Source organism: Miscanthus floridulus, chromosome 8 (assembly GCF_019320115.1).
Source record: "Miscanthus floridulus cultivar M001 chromosome 8, ASM1932011v1, whole genome shotgun sequence".
NCBI lineage: Eukaryota > Viridiplantae > Streptophyta > Magnoliopsida > Poales > Poaceae > Miscanthus > Miscanthus floridulus.
The window spans coordinates 69625958-69647811 of NC_089587.1; the positions used below are offsets into that span (position 1 = coordinate 69625958).

Sequence of the window (21854 nt, forward strand, 5' to 3'; positions counted from 1 at the left end):
ATGGCCCCGAGCGGCAACATGGCCGACCTGCCCGGCGACATCGTCCGCTGCATCGCCGGCCGGGTCGCGCCCGAGTGCCGCCAGCGGATGCGCGCCGTGTGCTCCGCGTGGAGCGCCGCGGTGCCTGCCGAACCGCTGCCGTGGATCCTCCTCCAGCCCGACGACGGAACGGCCGCTGCGGACGCCGCCGAACGGGGCGGCTTCTCCGTCCTGTCGCTGCCCACCGACAGCAAGCTGCCTCTGAGCATCACCACCAGCGCCGGGTCCGGTCCAGGGCCGGGACAGCGCGTGCGCTGCTTCGGCGCCGGCCACGGTTGGCTGGCGCTCGTCGGCGCCGACCTCAGCGTCACGCTACGCAACCCCGTCACCGGCCACGCGATCTCCCTGCCGCCGCTGACGAGACACCCCATGGTCGGCGCCGACGGCCTCAGGGAAGACGGCCTCGTCCTGTGGCGTACGTGGCTCGACTGGTGGCCCGACTCCGGGGATCTCGTCCCCGCGGAGGAGTTCAGGGACACGTACGTCCGGAAGGTGGTGTTCTCGGCGCGGCCCCGGCAGGACGACTACTTCGCCGTGGTGCTCGGCGGCTACCACTCCTACGCCATGTACGCCAGGGCCGGCGCCACGGCGTGGGAGACGCTGCGCGACGCGGACGGTCGCGCGCTGTCCCTCGTGCACGACGTCGTGCACGTCGAGGGCGGGTTGTTCCTCGCCGTCACGCGGTGCCACGGCAAGGTTCTAGTGCTCGACCTCGCCATCCATGGCAACGCAGAAGACGATGTCGACGACGACGACGGCTGTACTGCTGCTGCTACAACACACCATGCCACCGAGGACGACGACGATTATTGCTACTCTCCGAGCGTGAGCACCTTCGCGGATCCGCTAGTCATGACCGAGTCGCTGGACTACTTCGTCCCAGGCGCGGACATGCACGTGGAGAACCATCTGGTGCTCATCGACGGCGAGCTCTACCAGATATGGGCGGCGCGGGAAGCCGAGCCCCTGCCGCCGGAGGAACACAACTGCGAAAAGAAGCTGAACCGGTACCACATAGCGGACGTCGGCGTCGTCAGGTACGCCTTAACGGCAGCAGGAGATTGGGAGGCGGCGGCGGCGGCGGATCTCGGCGACTGGGCTGTGCTGGTCGGGAGGAACGAGACGGTGGCCGTGTGCTCCGGGGACGTGTCGGGGGTGAGCGCCAGCTGCGTCTACTTCATCGCCGGCGAGCTGGAAGAGGTGGTCTGCGCGTTTCGCCTGAGGAGCGGGCGGGCAGAGCCGGTGGGCGGTGACGTGCTACGACACGCGTGCGCCACGCCGCTGCCGCCGGTTTGGTTCCTGCCGTCACTGAAGTAAAAGCTGCGCCTGCACCATACACGTCATATTTGTATTTCTCTCGTGATACATTGTAGGACCAAGGTCAATTTTTGGATGCTTTTCTGTTATGGAATGCAATTTGCTAGGCATCATAATAACATTATTACAAAAACTGCTACTAGAGCCAATTTTCCGAATGTTTTCCAAAACTGGACGACTAGCATCCGGACGTCTGGCTCGAGGACGCGTCCGGACGCAGTTCGGGGCTATCTGATTCGAGGAACAGGAGCCGTCCGATCTCAGCGCATAACAGATGAAACAAGCGCACCTATCCCTTCCCTATGTAACGGAACAGAAGGAGCACGCACCCGTGTGTACTCGCGGCGGCCCGTCCTCCGCCGCACCGCCATCCCAAGCCGTGCCACCATCCCACGACGCGCCGCCAGCATCGAGAAGAAGGGAAGGGGGCGGCGCCCGCCTGCACCTTTGGTTCGGATGCCCAGGCGACGCTGAGAGAGAAGGTGGAGACACCAAGGTGAGGCAGCCGGAGGGAGCGAGATGTAACACCCGGTCTACTTTTGAAACATTCAGATACAACACTTGCAACATACGTCTCAAGATAGATGAAACACTTGAAACATGCATCTGAAACACTTGGAAAAACACCTCAAAACCATTGTAAAACATATGCAACATCCACATAAAACACTTGCAACATATGTTTGAAACATATGCAACATCCAAATAAATACACTTGAACATACGTTTGAAAAAACAGATAAAACATTGAGAACAAAAGCTTGCAACATACCTGCACAACCATTACAACAGCTGCAACATCCCGATCTACTTTTGCAACTTTCTTATGAAACATTTATGACATACCTATGAAACATCTGAAAACATAGGCTTGCAACATCTGTTTTTCACCATTCTTCTTCTTCTTCTTCTGTACAACGCAGCGCAAGCGGGGATGGGCAGGCGGAGGGCAGCGCCATCGCGGCCCCTTCTGGACGGACGTTGTCATCATATCATTATCGTTCCCAAAACGAATTGAACTCTATCAGAGAAATTACCCTATAAGAGGAGCAGGCACCCTGCCAAACTAGCCCTCAGGGTCCACACAATCTGTGCCTTATGCTAACTTACAATGAACACAAATTTCTTCTATCCGTAAGTTTTAAAGACTACACAAGACTAGAATAGAGTACAAAATAAGCTAAGCCGCGGAGATGCCACTTGGGTGTTTCTATCCTGACATGAACATTATATAGGTTTGTGCCAACTAGTGTGAGAATGATTGCCTTGAAACGTTTGAGGGATAGTGATGAAGATTGCTTGTTGTCCTCGTGTCATATTACGCAAGTAAAAGTCACAATTTTTTAAAGTAAACCCTGCATTGAATACCTATCGGCAGAAAAAGAGAAAAATATACCTTTGTCATATTAGCATCTAGAATATTTCGAGATCATGTAATTCGTCTGCGCACGAGCTCACTTCTTTGGGCATGAGTTGGGACCCGGGTCAGTTTTATATATGGACTGAACCCCTCCCTGAAGTTGTAACTAATTTGGCTGCTCGCAATTTGGCTGCTCGCAATTTGGCTGAGCATGGGTCTCTTAATGCAAGGCCGTAGAGCCATGTTAAGGATAAAAAAAAGAGCATGCCGATTTTTTTTCTCGTACACCGAAAGATCACATTAGAGTTAGATAAGCAATGGCTAGATATAACATTAGATTATGACTATGCACTATTAAGAGCTAGTGAATAGCAACAATTGCTTGTATAAAAAGCCTGAAAACGTAGAGCTCTGTAAAATAGCAACAATAGCATCAGATTATGAAGATCGCTCGCTACCACCTGAAGCGAGGCCCACCTGTTAGTCACTTTTTCCCCTTCGTGTGATCGTATCCCCCGCTCCGCTCGGTCTCCGCGGCTACGAGCAGCGGTGCCCCCTGCGCCCCCGCCGCCGGCTCTCTCCCCTGCTCTCCTTCTGGAATCCTCCACCCGCGCCGCACCGCCCCTCCTCTCCTCCACCACCAGCACCGTGCCGGTCATCGCCTCCTCTGACGCCAAGCTCGCCAGTACGGCTCGATCTGGCCACCGCCCGTGCCGACCTGCTCCTCGAAGCCGGTGAGCGCTCAGCCTCCCTCTCTCAGCGCGGCCTCGGACGCTCGGTAGAACGACGGATTGGGCGATGAGTGTTTTTACCGACATCTCATTCGGTGGGAATGCGGTTATGTTGGAACCCCAAACCCCAAAATCCGTAGTAGTTTTTTCCCCTCTTTAGCCATTGTGGTGGTATTCTCACTTGTTGGAGATGCTTTACATGTTTACTGTTTGCACTACACTACATCATAAAAGGATTAGTATAAACAATTTTTTTTGAGGAAAGATTAGTATAAACAATAGCGGCAATATATGAATCAGTGGGCACTGCAGAGGCATAAATCAAATTGCCACTGAAAGAATTGTTGAATCTTGGTTGTTGAAATCAGACAATAACAAAAAAGAGAATAAAAGTCTTTCAAATTTTTAACTGTCCGTGTCTGCCAGCCAGTGCAATAAAATGCCATGTTGCCAAACAGGCAGGTTTCCTTGAGTTCTCAGCAATGCTATTTCCAAGGGAAGCCGGTCAGAACCTTGCTTTTGGGAAGTAGCAGCTTGACCCAGAATTGATCTAAACCTGAGATTTCCTTTGAGCAAGTAACACAAAAAGCAGTTCGTGTTTACATAGTATTGAATTTGTGGGAACTAAGATAAAAATGGTTCACTAGGCTTTTTTTTTCCTGGTTTTAATGAAACTAAACACGTCGCTAGCAAAACAGAGGACAACGGTAACTGGGTGAATGAAAAATGGCTTTAGCCTTACAAGCAGCTCTCGTTTGCCCTTTTGTATGGTTGATCCTCATCATGAGGTAATGCCTACTAGTAGTCTATTGGAACAAAGATGCTTATCCTTCATATTGTGATTGGCATTGTCAGTTATTGCATTAGCCCATTGTACTGATGTGGGTTTAATTGTGGTGCATTATGTTGCGTTTTTTTTTCTTTCGAACACGCATGAGAGTTGCCTATCATTTCTTTAAGAAGAAAGATCTAAAAAACAGGGAAGAAAACCCCAACAACACTCACACAATCAAATACCCACACCACTCTAGAAGACTAGAATGAAAACTGAAAGGATTGCTCAGTGTCTTTTTCCTGATGTAACCCCTGTTGTCTTACATGATGCTATGCTTATTTGTTTTGGATTTCAGTTTTCTGACATAATGGATGGGCAAGGCACAAAGCACAGGATTTTGATGGTGTCTGACTTTTTCTTTCCAAACTTTGGTGGGGTGGAAAGCCATATCTACTACCTGTCACAATGTCTGCTTAAGCTTGGCCATAAGGTCCTATTTTCCTCATAAACTTGTAGCATTCTGTTTGCTTATCCATTCTTTAGGATGTTTGATACTCTTAAACAAATATTCATCTGATAAACTAATGATTACTTTCTCTCAAATCTGACACTTTCATCAGTTTCTTTACCCTTATCTCTGTTATACTAGATTTTTAGGATATTGCACATATACTGAAAAGCTGTCAGACTGGATGACATGGACATGCATAGGAGATATTTACCTAAGGCACACTTATTTAGAACTGTTAAATCATTAACTGTGAGCTGCCAAATTTTTAACAAAGCATTGAAAGCAATTTATGCATTTTGCCTAGGTTGTTGTCATGACGCATGCATATGGAAACAGATCTGGAGTACGATATGTAACAAACGGTTTAAAGGTCTATTATGTACCATGGAGACCATTCCTGATGCAGAATACACTTCCTACATTATTCTTGACATTTCCAATTGTAAGGACAATAATTGTTCGAGAGAAGATTTCTGTCGTGCACGGACATCAAGCTTTTTCAACACTGTGTCATGAAGCATTAATGCATGCTAGGACGATGGGGTACAAAGTTGTCTTCACAGATCACTCACTTTATGGGTTTGCTGATGCTGGAAGCATTCACATGAATAAGGTGCTACAGTTTACTCTTGCAGATATTGATCAGGCAATATGTGTCTCTCATACAAGCAAAGAGAACACTGTCTTGAGGTCTGGGATATCTCCAGAGAAGGTTTTCATGGTTCCTAATGCAGTTGATACTGCAATGTTTACTCCCTCCCCCAAGCGCTTGAGCTGTGATGAAATAGTCATTGTTGTGATCAGTAGATTAGTATACCGAAAAGGTGCCGACCTTCTTGTTGAAGTCATTCCAGAAGTGTGCTGTCTATTTCCAAAGGTGAGTTTGAGCTACATCACTCTTTAAGTCAACTGACCCTGGTGAATTGTGTATATGTACACACTAAGGGAGAGCCTTTGTTATGCAGTATGACACTCTTGATCACTAAATGTTTTGATTGCTGCGCATGTAAAACAAAGTGTACAACAGTACAGTTTTATTGGACAGTATAGTTTGGCTGTTTTCATGAAGTCATCTTGCACCATTATTTCCTTGTTGTATGTACTGTTTTGGATTTAGTAAGTTGGTTATATCTTGTCGATCAATGACTCTGTACTTGCCAGGTTCGCTTTATTGTTGGCGGTGATGGTCCAAAACGTGTGCGTCTTGAAGAAATGAGGGAGAAGTTCTCCCTTCAGGATAGAGTTGAGATGTTAGGAGCTGTACCTCATGCTCAAGTGCGATCGGTTCTGATATCTGGGCATATATTTTTGAACAGGTAAACTCTTCCTACATTTTCATCATTACATGTTGGAAATCTTGTTTCTACTTTCCAGTGTGTTTGTCCACTTTTTCTTGATGGACTTTGATTGTCGAGCCATTTGAATTTGGGATACCTTTTATGTCCTTGCAATAGAATTTTGACATTCTTATATCAGATTATTAAAGTGCTCTTATGAATATGTGGTCCAAAAACACAAACTAGGAATAGGGTTTAATACACAAGTTTATTCATGGACATAATTGGAAGTTTTCTTCTGAATTCTAAATATATTTTGATGGGTCAGGAGTTAACTGAAGGTTGATAATTTTTCGCTCATCTTGCATCACCTACCCTCATTGTCAATTATAACATAATGCTATAGAGAAACTAGATTATAGGCTAGTTAATTTCTGGGATAGATGCAAAGGGTCAGTGGAACCTAACCTTTGTTATTTTTAGTTCACTTACAGAGGCATGTATAATACTGTGGTAACAGTGGAACCTAACCTTTGTTATTTTTAGTTCACTTACAGAGGCATTTTGCATAGCCATTCTAGAAGCAGCAAGCTGTGGACTGTTGACAGTGAGCACTAGAGTTGGCGGTGTCCCTGAGGTATGCTGTTATGATCTTAAGTTTCCCTTCTACAGAAAATCCCAACCTTGGTTAGATGATTTTTGAGTTTCATGCAATTCATTATTTCTTTTTACAGGTTCTTCCAGATGACATGATAGTGCTTGCAGAACCAGCTCCTGGAGATATGGTAAGAGCTGTCAAGAAAGCCATTGACATGCTACCTGGCATAGACCCCCAAATTATGCATCTTCGGGTGAGCCTGAACTCTCAACATTCCACACCTTACTTGAACTCAGGATTAGATCCTTTCTATTGACATTCTGCACCTTATTTGACTTAGGATTGAACCCTTTCTATTGAGTTCATTTTTTCATTAGCTTCTATTTCGTTTAAGTTTCATATGCAAGTTCCTTGGTCTTGATTCAGCTTCTTCTGTTTTGCATCCTAGATGAAAAAACTTTATAGTTGGGATGATGTGGCCAAAAGAACTGAGATTGTTTATGATCGTGCAATGCAGTCTCCAACAACAAATTTACTAAATTGCCTTCCCCGGTGAGTAAACATAAGACATTGACAACTCATCTTGTTTCTTCAATAGATTTTGTTAATGAAACAATGTATATCTGATATTTTTTTTGTCTATCATTGACTAGCAAAATTTATTTCACCATTCTCTCATTTTCTTGTGCTAAATCAATTTATATGTTATTTGTGCCAATAATGTTTAGATCTTAATCAATTTTATGATCAATATCTCCACATTTTCACCACCATCCAATTTGAAATACATTTGTTCATTCGATGGTGTAGATATCTTACTTGCGGATCTTGGGCCGGAAAACTGTTTTGCCTAGTTATGATCATCAACTACCTACTTTGGCGCCTTCTAGAATTCCTACAGGTATTTGTGTATCCATGCATTCTCTCTCCTTTTACCTGTTTTGAGATTGAATGGAGGAATCCTTACACAAGTTCTCCCTCAGCCTGCTGAAGGTATTGAAGAGGTCCCAGATATAGGACCACTACATGCTCATTTAGGTTCAAGCAATGGTTTGTGTGAAGCTCAAAAGAAGTGAATTTTAGATTTTGATAGATTTTTTACAGTTTTGAAATAATTGGGGTTACAATCATGGCATCTTCTGCTTGTCAAGATTCGTTCTGGTCCAACACAACATTTTCTCTTGAAGCTTCCTGTTTCTGCAATGGCAACTAGAGAGTGGAGCGCCCCTGATTTGGGGGATTTCTTCTCGTGCTGGTTAAAGCTATGGTCCAAGTCTCTGTCATTGCCAGCTCCTCTTTTTTTTTCCTGCGTAGTGAGTTGATGGGCCCTGTCCTGATCTTCTGACCACTAATCAACAAACAAAGTATCCACTGGAACAATGGTACTCTCTTTTGCCACCATATTGCAGTGTTTTTTTATCCACATCTCGGTCTTGACTTGTACTGTTCCTTAGTGCTCACCGAAACCATTAGGAACTCTCAGTGATGGAGTGTTAAGAGTCTGGATTGGCATGTTGCCATAACTCCTTGTGATGTCTTTTACCCTGATGTGATCCGGTGTCTGTCTCTCATGTCGCAGCAGCAGTGCCTTTGTTTGTGATGTAGGGCGAATCTGGCTGTTATCTTGGGGCCTTCTTGTTCAATTTCCAACCAGCGACGGATGAATCCGACCTGCATGGCTCGGCTCCAGTTCCTGTGTTAGCTTTTGTAACGCATCCACTTCGTGGTAATCCGTTGACCAGTACGGACTATACATGGAGTGTCAAATGGCAATATCTTTTGGCAGTGTTTGGGATTTCAAGACTTAACCATTCACTTTGTAAGGTAGCTTTTGTAACGCATGAGTTTTTCGAGGGACTATTCGATCCTTATACCTTATTATGGTCTTTTTTTTCCCCTTTCCAAATTCGTGTTACGAGTGCTGCTTGAATTTGTGCCCATTTGGAAATTCTGTATAACTCCATTCCATAGCCCATTTCCCCCTAGTTCATTGTTGCTGACTTGCTGTGATTAACGAGAGAAGTCCAAGTGCATGCACTTGTGCTATTTCCTTTTCACTTTTCTGCTTTCTGGTGCGTGTCCAGCAACGTGTCCTGCAAGCGGGAGGTGTTAGATTTTTTTTTCTGTGAAACCTGTCTATGCATGCTCCCTTCATCCTAAAATAAGTGCACTTTTAAGTTTTTAGTGAAGACATCAGTGCTAGTGTGAAATTATATATATACTTCTATAAAGATGATCATTGCAATTTGTGAGGAGAGAAAGTAGCAAAAGACAACTAGAGTTAGGTCTACACTAGAGGTGCACTTATTTTATGATAAGCTTTGATCTCTAGAAATACACTTATCATTAGACGGAGGGAGTATTGAATGACTCGTCTTGGAGATGCTCATGCAGACCGAAAAAACCATTTTTATTTAGAATACGGCTACCTCTTTTTAAGGTTCTGCTCATCGGCGACTCCGGCATGGGAAAGTCTCCTGCTCTTCTCCTTCACCAAGGGCTTCATTTCATGAACGTGACAACCCCCCTCTGTATATGAACTTAGATTATTATTTTTCCCTTGAGTGCAATAATATGGGAGATGCTAGCGTCCGGACGTCCGCATCTGCTTTGTGTCGTGCGCCTCTCTGTTTCTTGCGCCACCTTCGTTTCCCGTGCCCGTGTCGCGTGTACGCGTCTACATTTTTTATTTTTAGCCCTTTTTTGGAAAAAAAAATTCATAAACATGCCCCTGGAGGTATGATTTCAAAATCTGGACCCTTAGCTCGGCGCCATCGTTGCTGGCGCCGAACTTACACTTCTCGACGCCATCGTTGCTGGCGCTGAGGTCGGGTCCACGTTGGCGGCGTGGACACTGACAAGGCAGCCAGCTCAACGCCGTGGATCTTGGCGCGCGAGCTTGGCGCCAACAATCCTGGCGCCAAGCCCCCTCTTACGTATGGGCCCTCCCTTCATTTCTCTCTTCCTCTATCTTTCTCTCTACTGAGACGCCGTCACTGCTGCCCTTGCCCGCGCCGCCGTGCCCGTGCGCTCGCGTGCCTTCGCCCGCGTCGGCCGTCCACGCCCACGCCCACGCCCTCGGCGGGCGTCCTCGCCCGTGCCAGCCCTGCGCCCGCGCCCTCGGCCGTCGTCCTCGGCCCGCGGCCGCGCCAGGTAAAAATTGTGAATATGCAATGTAGGTACTTAGTTAGCTTTGATTGTATTGTAGTAGTTCGATTATTTGTTATTTACTAGTTAATGTGATGACTCAGGTAGTTGGTTTAGTTAGTGATCTAGTGAGATAGATATGTAGATAGATAGAAACATAGATACATATGTACATAGATATAATTAGATATGTAGATATATAGAAACATAGATACATAAATATATAGACATAGCTATTTTGTGAGTACATTGTATATATATACGTAGTTATTATCTTATTTACTTAGTTTGTAGTTAGAAAGTACTTGTTAAGTACTATTTATCGTCTAATTTGAACTAAAGGACGACGACGTGGACCAGAGGCACGAGGACCTTGGCCCCTCTCAGCTCCAGGACGCTCCCTTGACTCAGCCTACACAGCCTCTAGGCACTGAGTGACGCCGTCCACCTGACCCTTACACTCTAGGTACCAGCGCTCTTGGTCACAAGGGTAAGGGTAAGACTAGGAGGCAGTAAGGGTTTGTGGTAGATGTTAGTATGTACTATTATGGATTTTGTAGTTACTTTCCTATAACTATTTAGGACTGTATGGACATTGTGGACTATGCCGGACATGTTATGTTGATTGTGATGTTCGATGTGGTTGTATTGTGCTCTTTGGATGATTAAATTTTTGGATTATATAATGATGTCTCTGATTGTAACTATGGATGCGCCTGAAACAAGGGAAACTCTTGTAATTTTTTTCCGTGAATCATTAATTATACTATACTGCTAAAAAGCCACAAATGTAGTACATAGATTAAATGTAAATTTATTAGAACGTGTATAGTCCAATCGTATCGTACAGACGCTTTGCAGATGAATCTAGGCTTTTCAGTAACAGTGAACGAATTTAGGCTTTTCAGACAATGAAAATAGATTTTTTTAGTTACAAGGACGAGGAGTACAATGACAGCAGCGATTTATCACTTCACTTACATAGTACACCTATAGCATCTAGGTTTTTCAGTAACAACAAACAAATCTAGGCTTTTCAGACAATGAAAATAGACTTTTCAGTTACAAGAACGAGGAGTACGATGACAGCAGCGATTTATCACTTCACTTATACAGTACACCTATAGCATTTAGGCTTTTTAGTGATTTATTATATCAACGACGAATAGACTTTTCAGAAAACGAATCTAGGCTTTTCAGTGTCTATTGAAATAGGCTCTCCAGTAAAACTAATTAGGCTTCTTGTGACCAATTATAACACATTGAAACAGCAACTAAACATGCCTCTGCCTATATATACGCAATGCTAGATGCATTGCTACTTACTTCCCAACTAGTATTTTCTTTCGTTGCAGTACCAATGTCTGAAGGGTCGTCCAGAGGGAGAGGAAAGGAGAAGGGAACTACCATTGTGTGGGAGGGTTCTCTTGGTCCCAATTTCTTTGAGGAAGCTTTTTTTGAGAGGTTCCCAGTTGAAAGCAAAAGTGATTTCACCAAAGAGGCACTACTGAGAGGATACGATGAACGAAAAGACGAATGGACAAAATGCATGCATGGTGAGGACTGTCTAGTGCAGATGTTCACCGAAGGAATAGATGGAGGTCGTCGTTTCTTCAAATGCCCGCGAGCATGGATAATTGCTATTACTATTTGTTTCTTCAATATGTTCCTCTTTTATACAACTTATATGACATACTTATTTTAGTCTTCCTTGGTCGAAGAAAACTATGGATTCACTAGGTGGGTCGATCCTTAACCAATTTATCCGCATGCAGAGTGCATCTACTACCTGCAGGACCGTATCTTCGATCTAGAAAGAGAAGTTAGCAGCGGTTACAAGGACGATGAACAGGATGACAACAACAATGGTACTGATTCACAGGAGACACTCTGCAATGATCCATATTGCATCTGCCCTAACCACAAGAACAAGGGGCCTCCGCCGTCACCTCCGCCACCACCACCAACAACAATGGGAGGCTACTGTGGAGAAGGTGTAACACAATTTGCTATGTGGCCACACTATTAGGACGACCCTATCTTATTCACATGGCACATTCATGTGTTTATTATTTGGTTTAATTACCTAAGGCATGTTAGGTTTAGTAGAAGGAACTTTGTACCCTAGTTCGGTACATGTTCTCACATGTCATTTCATGTGTTTTGTGTGTTGAATTATATAATGCCCTACTTCGTTAGGTTTTGTTGCAGCACGTGATCACATTTCACTACGTCCGTAATATTATACTGAATATTATGACCACAAATAATGAAAACAACTACATAATAAAAAGTCCAATACTATGCCACATTAAACAACACAATAATACTAGAAGTACGTGCCGATAGTAGACAATATTGTTCATGAATAAACCATAGAACTAGCAAGTTATGGAGACTACTGAGTGCAACGAGGCCACTTTCCCTTCCTCGGGGCATCGAGATTCTCCTCCATCGTTGCTTTCGCTTGGCGTGCACGCTCAAGCTTCTTCTCCCTCTCCTCCCTGTACGCAACAACACACCTCCTTTCCTCCTCTTCCTTGTGTTCCTTTTTTGCAGCCTCCTCTCTGCGTCTCTTCTCCATCATCTCCTTGTCCTCTGTCTCCCACCGCAATAATTCTGCATCCATTCCTTGTCTTTAGGCTTGATCTCTGTGTCGATCCACTGCTCAAAATCACAGAGCGGTGGAGGGGTCTGCAAAAAATGCATTTGTTACAAAACAAAAAAATCATGCAAGATGTCATATGACACAAACATCAATTCCTCACCATCTTGTTAATGCGGCGCTGACGAAGTATAGGCTCAAACGTAAAATTGGAACACATCCAATACCTCTGCCTATACGTGTCCTCTTCATCGGACTTGACTACCTTACAAGGATCGTCGTAAAAAGCACATAGGCACTGGAACACCACTAGGCAGAGGGAACGGGTCGAAGGCATTTTCCGGTCATCCAGCCATAACTACAATTCAACCAATTTCGTTATAAAAACCAAAAGCAATTAACATTAAACCCTAAACCTAGGGTTTACCATTTGATGCACAACAATAAACCCATAACATAACAACATGCGCTGAGGTTACCTTGGTTTGCTAACTTTTCCGTGCCTTGGCATCCTATGGTTGTATAATACAAATATTAAAAATCGCATGAAACCCTAAGTAATGACGATTCTTAGGTTGAAAAATCTGACTAATATATACCGAATCGATGCGAAAAAAACTAGGAGGGGAGCGAGGATACCTTGCTCTCGAAGATCTATGGATCAAATCAAAGTTTTCAAGGTCCAATATGTCCATTCGTGAGGTAGGGCGAAGTGGGGAGAGAAAAAACCCGAGAGGGAGGAGAAAAAAAGAGAAAGAAGGCTCGGGCAGAAAGGTTGGGGCCGGGTTAAAACACCACCTCGGCGCCAGGATCTATGGCGCCAAGCTCGGCTCCAGGATCTACGGCGCTGAGCTGCCTGCCAAGTCACCGCCACGTCTATGTCGAGCCCAAGACCTCGGCGCCAGCAGCGATGGCGCCAAGACGTGTAAGCTCGGCGCCAGCAACAATGGCGCAAGCTAAGGGTCCATATTTTGAAATCATACCTTCAGGGGCATATTTGTGATTTTTTTAAAAAAAAGGCTAAAAATAAAAAAATAGGTGGACGCGTTGCCCAGCCCGCGCCCTCTGCTCACACACGGGAACCGCCCGCTTCAGCTCCGCTTCCCGCGCACACGTGGGGACTGCCTGCACCCCCACTCACTGCCTGTGCTTGTGCTAGCTACTCCCCACGCCCACTTCACACGGGAACTGCATGCCCACATGCACGGTGCCCTAGCAGCTGCAGCAGGCGGCAGCGATAGGTGGGTCCCATTACAATATATGCAACACCCGATCTACTTTTGTAATATTCAAATAAAACACTTGCAACATATGTCCGAAACAACTGAAACACTTGCAACATACGTCTGAAACACTTGCAAAATGCCTAAAAACACTTGAAAGCCATTGCAAGCATATGCAACATCCAAATAAAATACTTGCAATATATGCATGAAACATATGCAACATCTAGATAAAATGATTGCAACATACATCTGAGAAATATATAAAACATTTGGAACAGACTCTTGTAACATGCGTGTATAACCATTGCAACATACGTAACATCCCGATCTACTTTTGCAACATCCATACGAAACACTTGCAACATACCTCTGAAACAATTGAAACATACACTTGCAACATGCGCTTTCGCGCAACATCTCCTTGTTGCTTGCTGCACGGAGGGAGCGTAGCTACGCGCGAGGCCCCGCTACGCCAAGCCACCATACCACTTCACTGCTGGCCAAGATCATCCACGAGCAATCCAGCCATCAGCACATGCGACGCGAAAGATATCTATGCAAGGAGGGCAGGAGGTGCATCAAGGCAACTGGCATAACATGACGCCATAACAAACAGGAGGGCCGCGCGGCTGCGTACGCTTGTGGCAGAGGAGTTCATCTACTACACGCCGTCGGCGGGGGGCTGTGCCATGGGATGGCGTAGGGAGGGGGCGGAGAGGCAGCCACATCTGGCACCAGAGCAAGGCGAGGACGATGTAAGGGCCAGGAGGAAGATGGGTGCCTGCGGCGGGCAGTAGGTGCGATGGAGAGGGAGGAAGACGGGCGATTGCATTCGGGCGTGGTGGAGATGCTGGCTGGCGAGCGCTTGGATGCCGGAGGCGACATGAAGGAGCATGGTCATGGCACTGGTGATTTCTGCTCATGAACGATTGCCACGTTTTATCAAAAGAAAGAAAGAAAGATTGCCACTTAGTAAACTAGTAATAATGAAGTGATCGAATAACTAACTCATATATAATCGATTATCTTTAAGTTATCTTATAGGAATTTAATTATTCTCGATTTGTGCAATCAATAAAAAACAGTTTGTGAGCTGTATAGCAACATTAAATCACACAATGGTGAAATATAGTGGTTTTATATAGTTTAAATTTTTGCTCATGAGGTGACCGCTCTACGAAACAACCATGTCTTTCTCTCTCTCCTCCACGTTATTTAAAATCTTATGTGGCATTACATGAGTCAACTTTTGAGATTGTACTAGTGTATCCGCCCTGAGGCATTGACTACTGGACAATCGTCCGATTGCGTTAATAGCTAGTCCCCAAATGCACCGTACGCTGAGTCGGTTATGTCGAGCATCACATGCATCGATCGTTCATCAGGGCTCGCCTACATCCTAAGGCCAACAAGGTATCCATCTCCATGAGCTTGGATGATTTGGACATCACATTCAAGTCTGCTAGGTTTTTTTTTCCCGGTTTCCTGCTTTAATCTCTAGCTCGTCTATAGACGATACAAGATATATGACGGGGTGAGAAAAGATACAAGGTTGATTTATTTGTGATTGTGTCTTTTAATTTTGGGTATACGAGATGTATGACAAGAGGTGGGAAAAGAAAAATATTAATTTATTCGCGAATTGCCTCTTTTAATTTTGGATCCGTCAAGTTAGCATTTGGTCTACTGTTATATTAGGTCATTAGCATAGTCATCTTATATTCTATAAAAAATGAATTGCCTTGGCAATCGTCAGTAAAGTGGCGCAACATTTTTAAAGCAAGTGGCAAAGAATTTAGAAGTATTAGGTATGTGTGATTTATTAATATTTTGTTTTTTTTTTGAAACGAGGTTTTGGTAGTTTTAGAATTTGATAAAATAAAAAACTTTGAAAAATTGGAAGATGACGACGCAGGGTACAAAGCCCACGATAAGGCTCAGTCCGGCCCAAACTTCTGCCTCGGGCGAAACCCTAACAACCCCAGCCCGTATATAACCACCCACGCCGCCTCCATCCAAACCCTAGAAGCCCTCTGCCTCCTGCGCCTCCACCCTCGTCGCCACCTCTCTCCCTCTGGTACGTGCCGTCGCCTCGACTTCTGATTAGCACCGTCTGTTGCCGCCACGGCCGCTGCTTCGGAGACTAACCTCTTTCTCGTGTTTTCTCTTCGCAGAGACAGCAGATCCGTCAGGTGAGAGGAAGCAGCCCGCACCCATGGCCTCCGGCGAGCTCGCCTGCACCTACGCCGCCCTCATCCTCAGCGACGATGGCATCGCCATCACCGTGCGTTCTTCTCCCTCGCTGTCGGCTCTGTTAATCTCAACGTTTTTTGAGCGGTCGAGTGATTCCGTGATGGTTCTTCTTGGCAGGCCGAGAAGATCGCCACTATCGTGAAGGCGGCCAACATCAAGGTTGAGTCCTACTGGCCGGCGCTCTTCGCCAAGCTCCTGGAGAAGCGCAACGTTGAGGACCTCATCCTCTCCGTTGGATCTGGTATACACCCCCCCTCTTGCTCTCAAGATACTTGTATGTTTATGTCCGTGGTGTGGATAGTTGCATGTTGGCAATTGTTGTAGATTTACCTTATCTGTTTATGCCGCTGGCCTGTTTTGATCTTGAAATAGTGTTTGTCTTATTACCCACGCACTGTGATATGTTCAATTCTAGAAATTCCACATGACTCATTACTACATTTAGTTATCACCCTAACAATTGAGCCATATATTTGTGTACTGAGTATATAGTAACCGTCTTTTTATTTGAATTGAACTTATTTTCAATATGTGATGGTGGTGTTTGAATCATTGTTGCTATGTTAGGATAATCTTTGTGTTAGTTTTGATACAGGGCCTTGAATATGATCAGGATGCAGTACACTTTAATTTGTGCCAGAATTACCTTAGGTGCACTAAATATATAGTTCCTTTGCAAGTTTATTCTGGCATTGGATGCTAGATTGTGTTGAATTTTTCACACTTTACTTTGATAGTCGTCAATATTCTTAAAGGTCTAATCATTGGTGTATTGAAATTTGTTTGTAGGTGGTGCTGCTGCTCCAGTTGCTGCTGCTGCCCCTGCTGGTGGTGCTGCGGCTGCTGCTGCCCCAGCTGCCGAGGAGAAGAAGGAAGAGGTTAAGGAGGAGTCTGATGACGACATGGGCTTCAGCCTGTTCGACTGAGGAGCCCCTCACCCAGCCATTAGCAAATTCGCTTATGCTGTCCAAGACTATCTTATGTTATGTCTCTAGGCTTTTGTTACAAGTACTGAAGTTTTGAGTTTTTTGAGATGTGGCTATGGCAATGTGGTGATGAACCCCAAACCGTCTTATTAGAGTGAAACTTGTTTCTATATTGTTCCAAGTTTCTTGGCATCAAAGTTAATGCTCTGGTTGATGCGCTGATCCTGATGTTTTGCTTTATATTCAATCAAAGAATTCAACCCGTAATTGTTAGCTGAATTGTGCGGTGTTTTAGGCATCGTCTGCTGCTTGCATTTTAGGCCATTTCAGCCTTAGCAGTGCTCCCTTAATCTCAGAAAGAATGCAATTAAATTATCCTTTTTCAAGGGGTACGGCAATTAAATTATCAAATGGAACATGTTTTCAAAATGATAACAAGATGTTAATAATTTTTTTCTATAAACTTCAGTCAAACTCAGAATCGTGTCTTATTTGGTGACTGCTTATTATTGAATATTGAGCCCCAAGTTTATTTGAGCAGCTGTGGTATTGTGATGTGCTGTTGGTTAAAATTCGTTTGGCTACTCTATCCAATGGCTTTGACATGTTTCAGTAACACAATGTTTGGTGGCGTATCACCACCTCTGCTAAATTCCCTATGGTGAAATCTGAAATATCCATAGAACGGCGAAGTTTGTAAACATAGCCAAAAAAGAATGGGAAAGCACATAAAAGAGCAGAAAAATCTTTGCTGCCAAAATCTTTACAATGGTGTTGCTACACAGCCCCTCACCCTTCATTTACAAGAGCCGTCGACAAAACTTCTAGAAGCTACAAGTGTACACCTAGTACTCTAGTAGACTGCAAAAAAACCGAAGCACGTCCAACGGCGCCACCGTGATCACCTATGGAACACTGTGTTATTCATACTACCTCCTCCATCATGTATACTGGTATCTGCTCTGCCTTTAACTATACAAAGTCAGCATGCTCACAGGTTACATGTCTTGAGCCGCAACCAAAACTTTTACTTAAGCTAATGCTCATATAACCTCAACTAATGTTGCTTGTGAAAACCTCAACTGATGCTGCTTCGGTGTAGGATGTTCTTGTCCCACCTCCGTGCCTTCCCCTTCTCGATGAGTGCCTGTAGGACCTGCACCGTCCCTTCTGCATCCTCATCATTTGGGAGCTCGACGCTGAGGTGAAACAGGGGGACAAAGGCCGAGCTCATGACCCTGTTCCTCGTGCCACTTCTTTTGTCCCTAGGTGAAGTCTGTCCATTGCTCCCAACAATGTTCACTACCTCCTGAGACCTGTCCAGATGAACAACGCTCTTGAGGTGCATCTCTGTGTCGATTGACCACCGTGGGTCAGGAGGAACACCGACAAACTGAGGTGATCCTAGATCCACTAAATATGGGCTTGAGACTAGTAGAAGCAGCTTCTCAGTTAGCACAAGGAACTTCCCAGCCCCCTTGAGTGTCTTGCACATGACAAATGTCTCCTCCTTTAGTCTACCACTGTCAGCTTGGGCAAGCAACGATACACCGATGGCTTCTTCCCAGGAGTATGGAAACAAAGGGTGATCTCTGGCAACAGGCCTGGGGAAACGGACTCTCAAGTAGTTGGATTCATGAGGGTTGCTTCGGTTTCTTATGCTCTGGGCAGTTCTGCCTGTGGCTTCAAGAATGCTAGCCATAGGCCGTGCCACAAGCCCAGCTGTCCCCATTGCTAAACCTATAGGAACAGAAAGGCTGTTGGTTAAATGGGAATAAACTGAATATAAATGCTTAATAGAATGGTTGTACCTGAGATGACCCCAGGAAGACCATGTTTCTCAGCTCCCCTAATCGGTGATTGAAGGAGCCCAGTCAGACCCTGGAGAAAATCATTACAGCGCAGAACACACATTATGCTTAGATAAATGTCCAGCAAGATTTATGGTGAAAAATGAAAAAAAAATCCCCACATGTTTATCCCAAGCTGAGCTCATATATTATTTAGTTTTAAAGTGTAAATAGGCATATGCTGTAAAATTGTTGAAATCAGATGGCAATGCACAATCAAGAGAGATGACTTTTACCTCTAGAAAACCATTCAGTACTCCTTCCCCATGCAAACCTAGCTGTCTTTCCCGTTCTTCCATCTTCGAAGCAGCTTGCTCATCATATGTAAAGGCAACAAGGCCCTGGATAATGGAATTTCTCCTTAGCAGTGATTTCAGGAAACATATTCTTCAATGATCAAACAGGTCATCAGCATAAATACCTTATAAGCAGTTTTACTGAAGTGAGAAGTGGCGCTGCTGACTGCATAAACTGTACTTCCAATAAGAGTTTTTGAACCTTGTGCTATACCATTTAATAGTTCAACTGGGCTCTGTAAAAAGAGCAACCCATAGATCTTGAGTTCAAACTGGAAGGTTAAAGAGTGGACATTCCTGCTAAGACTTCACATTTACAAACCTGCAATTTCCCTTTTCTTGAAGCAGATATGAAGTCCTTTAGACCAAACCCAACATTCCTAGCAAAACCCATAGGATTTCCTATAACGCCAGCAGAACCCAAAACCTGCATTAAACAGTCGAACATAATTTCACAAACCTAACAATGTTGAGCTAATAGTCGCAAATCCTTTTGTGCCCATTTCAGAAACCAACACTATTTGGATTACACTCGTAAAACTACAACTTTGTGGTCATTCCCCTTTCATGGTCAGTTGGCCCCACATATAAGTGACATTCAATAGCTCAAGATATTGGTAGGTTTGTAAAATGCATTCTAGTCAGTTCATTTGGGATGCTACCATTTACCTTATAAAGTTCGTGGAGGATTTGCCTGCTATAATGCCTCACAAGAATGTCCTGAACAGATTGCCAGCTGGCCATAAGATTTTCAGCAATAATTTCTCCAAGGTAAACTGGTACTCCTTCAACATCTAAGAGGGCCATAAGACCTCTCTGCAACCAAAATGGAAACATTCAGGGGCAAAAGATACAATACAATCTAACATATATATGCAGATCATACATACTACCAACAGATCAAACAAATATCTAAAAGCTTTTTTTGTCTCAAACATGCAGGAGAACTGTGTATTGTCTAAAAGCAGGTGTACGGGAAAAACACAAAAAGAACCACTGAAAATTATCTATACTTATACTAGAAAATATGTTGGTAAGCAACCTTATAAGTGCAGACCGTAACATTGGAAACATGCGCCTATCCAAGCTAAGAACCTTAGCTACTTGAGTAGATGCTGTTCAGGCCGTTCCATGTGTGTTGGGTGGGTGGTTGAGACAGGGGAGGGGGTTCTCCCAGGGCGGGGTGCCACCATACTTCTTAAGTTGACATTGAAATTTTCCTTTTGGGGAATGCAATCATTATCGTGCTATTCTTAGTTCTCGTAAAGAAGTTGCAATACAGAATGAAGTCACAAATGCACGGAAAGATAACTTCTATGTTGTACAAGCAATTGCGAGGACAGATTAAATAACTCTATAAAAACAGAAAATGTTCATAAAAAGAAAGAAAATTATTTGTTAAGGGATATGTATCTCCACCTGGATTGCAGTAGTGTTGTTGAAACCTATGCTGGGGTCTGAACCACCTTCATTCCTATTGAGCCAAGGTGTGCTCGTAAAACTACAATGTAAAACATAGTTGCCAGTGGTAAGTTAATAAAATATATACATTTCCTGCAGTCATAACCACAAAACATTAGAGAAGAATAACCTGAAAGTCAACTTGACAGGAGTCAACTGAAACAACTCAATGTACACCTTTTTCTGCTTTCTGGCTAAAAGGTGTATCTGTTGCCATGGAGCACCAACTGGGACAACAGAAGGCAACAATTCACTGTCTTGCACCAGGAGCTTGTCTGATATATTCTTTGAGATTTTTTCATATTCTCTTAACATGTCCGTAGCACCACCTAAAATACTTAGCTCAAGACTTTTCTCTAAGTGTCCAATATTTATTCTAGAGGAAACAGATCTAAAAAATTCAATCATGCTCAAGACAAGTCGTTCTTCAAGTTCAAGGCGAACAGGAGCTACACTGCCAACCAACAAACAAAAAGTGTCACCACAAGTTCACATATGACGAATTATCAACAAAGAGTAACAAGTACCTTATGTTTATATATTGGTAGGAAACAAATGATGCATCTCTGGTTCGCCATTTAGCTGCAGTAAATTGCAGCACAGGCTCTGTGGTATTGGAAAGAATGTCATTTGCTGATTTCAGCTTAGTATCTTTACTCTTAAAAAAGTTCATGGATTTTCCCTTATGACTGCCCTCAAATGACAACATGACAGGGTGTGGGCTATCAGGGAACTGATTATCAATTTGCATAGATTGTATTTGAACCGTAAATCTCTGCTGATCTAAACTCTGCATGGCAACAACTGTCATCTCCTTGGCAGAAGCAAACAACAATTCCTGTCAAACAAACTTAAGTATAGTAAACAAACTTCACTCAAGTCGTAAGTGATGAGAAACATAAGTATAGCAAAACAGACATAGCCAGTTCACCTGTGGAGAAGAACTTATTAGAGATATCCCGATGAATGGTAAGTGTATTTTGATAACTTCAGCAAAATTCATATCAAGCTCCAGTTTGTGATCAGCAACTTTAGGTTCCTTTGATCCCAGATTTTTTTTTTCTTTTGTTTCCGTATTGTGGCAATTTGAATCAAGAACACTTAGCACCTACATATTATGATTGTAAATCAAATATTGACAAAAGAAATGAATCAGACAGTTCTAGGGCAGATAGTGGGCCGGAAACTGACCTTAATCGCTCCTTCCGCATGCATTGAGATGCAGAATTGTCTTTCAGCTTTCTGTAAAAGATATGTATGACATACATAACAGGAAGGAAAACAATGCAAAATATAAACAATCGCTGATAATAAAAATCAGTTAAAGATTGCGATATGTAAGGACAAGCACCAATCAAGCTTTCTCCCATTCTTTGATGTCATTATCTAGTGCTTCCATGTGAAATTGGACCAAGTCATTCCCAAAAACATCTGGACAGGAAACTAAAGATTTCTAAACTCTAATCACACAGGGCAAGTAAT

The 21854-nt window shown here is 44.0% G+C and overlaps 4 protein-coding genes across 10 annotated transcripts in view; 3 read left to right on the plus strand and 1 right to left on the minus strand.

Annotated features, from left to right (window-relative positions):
- On the plus strand, nucleotides 1–1356 carry LOC136469316 (uncharacterized). Its single transcript, XM_066467552.1, has one exon. It carries the CDS (start codon nucleotides 1–3, stop codon nucleotides 1354–1356), a length of 1356 nt encoding a protein of 451 aa, XP_066323649.1.
- A 1843-nt stretch (nucleotides 1357–3199) lies between these two features.
- Nucleotides 3200–8031, plus strand: LOC136472458 (phosphatidylinositol N-acetylglucosaminyltransferase subunit A-like). Its single transcript, XM_066470160.1, has 9 exons — nucleotides 3200–3450; nucleotides 4578–4712; nucleotides 5038–5610; nucleotides 5895–6049; nucleotides 6557–6647; nucleotides 6745–6861; nucleotides 7057–7160; nucleotides 7419–7509; nucleotides 7592–8031. The coding sequence occupies exons 2-9, from the start codon at nucleotides 4590–4592 to the stop codon at nucleotides 7682–7684; spliced, it is 1347 nt and encodes a 448-aa protein (XP_066326257.1). The 5' UTR covers nucleotides 3200–3450; nucleotides 4578–4589; the 3' UTR covers nucleotides 7685–8031.
- A 7506-nt stretch (nucleotides 8032–15537) lies between these two features.
- On the plus strand, nucleotides 15538–16985 carry LOC136472459 (large ribosomal subunit protein P1-like). Its single transcript, XM_066470161.1, has 4 exons — nucleotides 15538–15663; nucleotides 15761–15870; nucleotides 15957–16080; nucleotides 16629–16985. The coding sequence occupies exons 2-4, from the start codon at nucleotides 15802–15804 to the stop codon at nucleotides 16763–16765; spliced, it is 330 nt and encodes a 109-aa protein (XP_066326258.1). The 5' UTR covers nucleotides 15538–15663; nucleotides 15761–15801; the 3' UTR covers nucleotides 16766–16985.
- A 436-nt stretch (nucleotides 16986–17421) lies between these two features.
- The window catches only part of LOC136476625 (uncharacterized), a 37484-nt gene continuing 33051 nt past the window's right edge, over nucleotides 17422–21854 (minus strand). For 3 of the 7 annotated variants that reach the window (XM_066474543.1, XM_066474545.1, XM_066474548.1), the window contains 11 exons: nucleotides 21564–21614; nucleotides 21304–21480; nucleotides 20900–21210; nucleotides 20503–20826; nucleotides 20331–20412; nucleotides 19581–19727; nucleotides 19234–19338; nucleotides 19037–19147; nucleotides 18852–18956; nucleotides 18577–18646; nucleotides 17423–18505 (listed from right to left, as the gene is read on the minus strand). In XM_066474543.1, coding sequence (XP_066330640.1) covers nucleotides 17844–18505; nucleotides 18577–18646; nucleotides 18852–18956; nucleotides 19037–19147; nucleotides 19234–19338; nucleotides 19581–19727; nucleotides 20331–20412; nucleotides 20503–20826; nucleotides 20900–21210; nucleotides 21304–21480; nucleotides 21564–21614 — 2145 coding nt within the window. In that variant the 3' untranslated portion in view covers nucleotides 17423–17843. Of the gene's footprint in view, nucleotides 18506–18576; nucleotides 18647–18851; nucleotides 18957–19036; nucleotides 19148–19233; nucleotides 19339–19580; nucleotides 19728–20330; nucleotides 20413–20502; nucleotides 20827–20899; nucleotides 21211–21303; nucleotides 21481–21563; nucleotides 21615–21854 lie in introns of those variants that run through there. The other 4 variants (XM_066474542.1, XM_066474541.1, XM_066474544.1 and 1 more) reach the window with 3 other exon arrangements.

What these genes read in the sequence shown, in the direction of transcription:
- LOC136472458 (XM_066470160.1), top strand. Translation starts at nt 4,590, where the DNA reads ATGGATGGGCAAGGCACAAAGCACAGGATTTTGATGGTGTCTGACTTT. An exon ending in TGCTTAAGCTTGGCCATAAG is followed by an intron (nt 4,713 to 5,037) that starts GTCCTATTTTCC and finishes CATTTTGCCTAG; the next exon opens with GTTGTTGTCATGACGCATGC. An exon ending in GCCTTCTAGAATTCCTACAG is followed by an intron (nt 7,510 to 7,591) that starts GTATTTGTGTAT and finishes GTTCTCCCTCAG; the next exon opens with CCTGCTGAAGGTATTGAAGA.
- LOC136469316 (XM_066467552.1), top strand. Translation starts at nt 1, where the DNA reads ATGGCCCCGAGCGGCAACATGGCCGACCTGCCCGGCGACATCGTCCGC.
- LOC136472459 (XM_066470161.1), top strand. Translation starts at nt 15,802, where the DNA reads ATGGCCTCCGGCGAGCTCGCCTGCACCTACGCCGCCCTCATCCTCAGC. An exon ending in ACGATGGCATCGCCATCACC is followed by an intron (nt 15,871 to 15,956) that starts GTGCGTTCTTCT and finishes TCTTCTTGGCAG; the next exon opens with GCCGAGAAGATCGCCACTAT. An exon ending in CATCCTCTCCGTTGGATCTG is followed by an intron (nt 16,081 to 16,628) that starts GTATACACCCCC and finishes ATTTGTTTGTAG; the next exon opens with GTGGTGCTGCTGCTCCAGTT.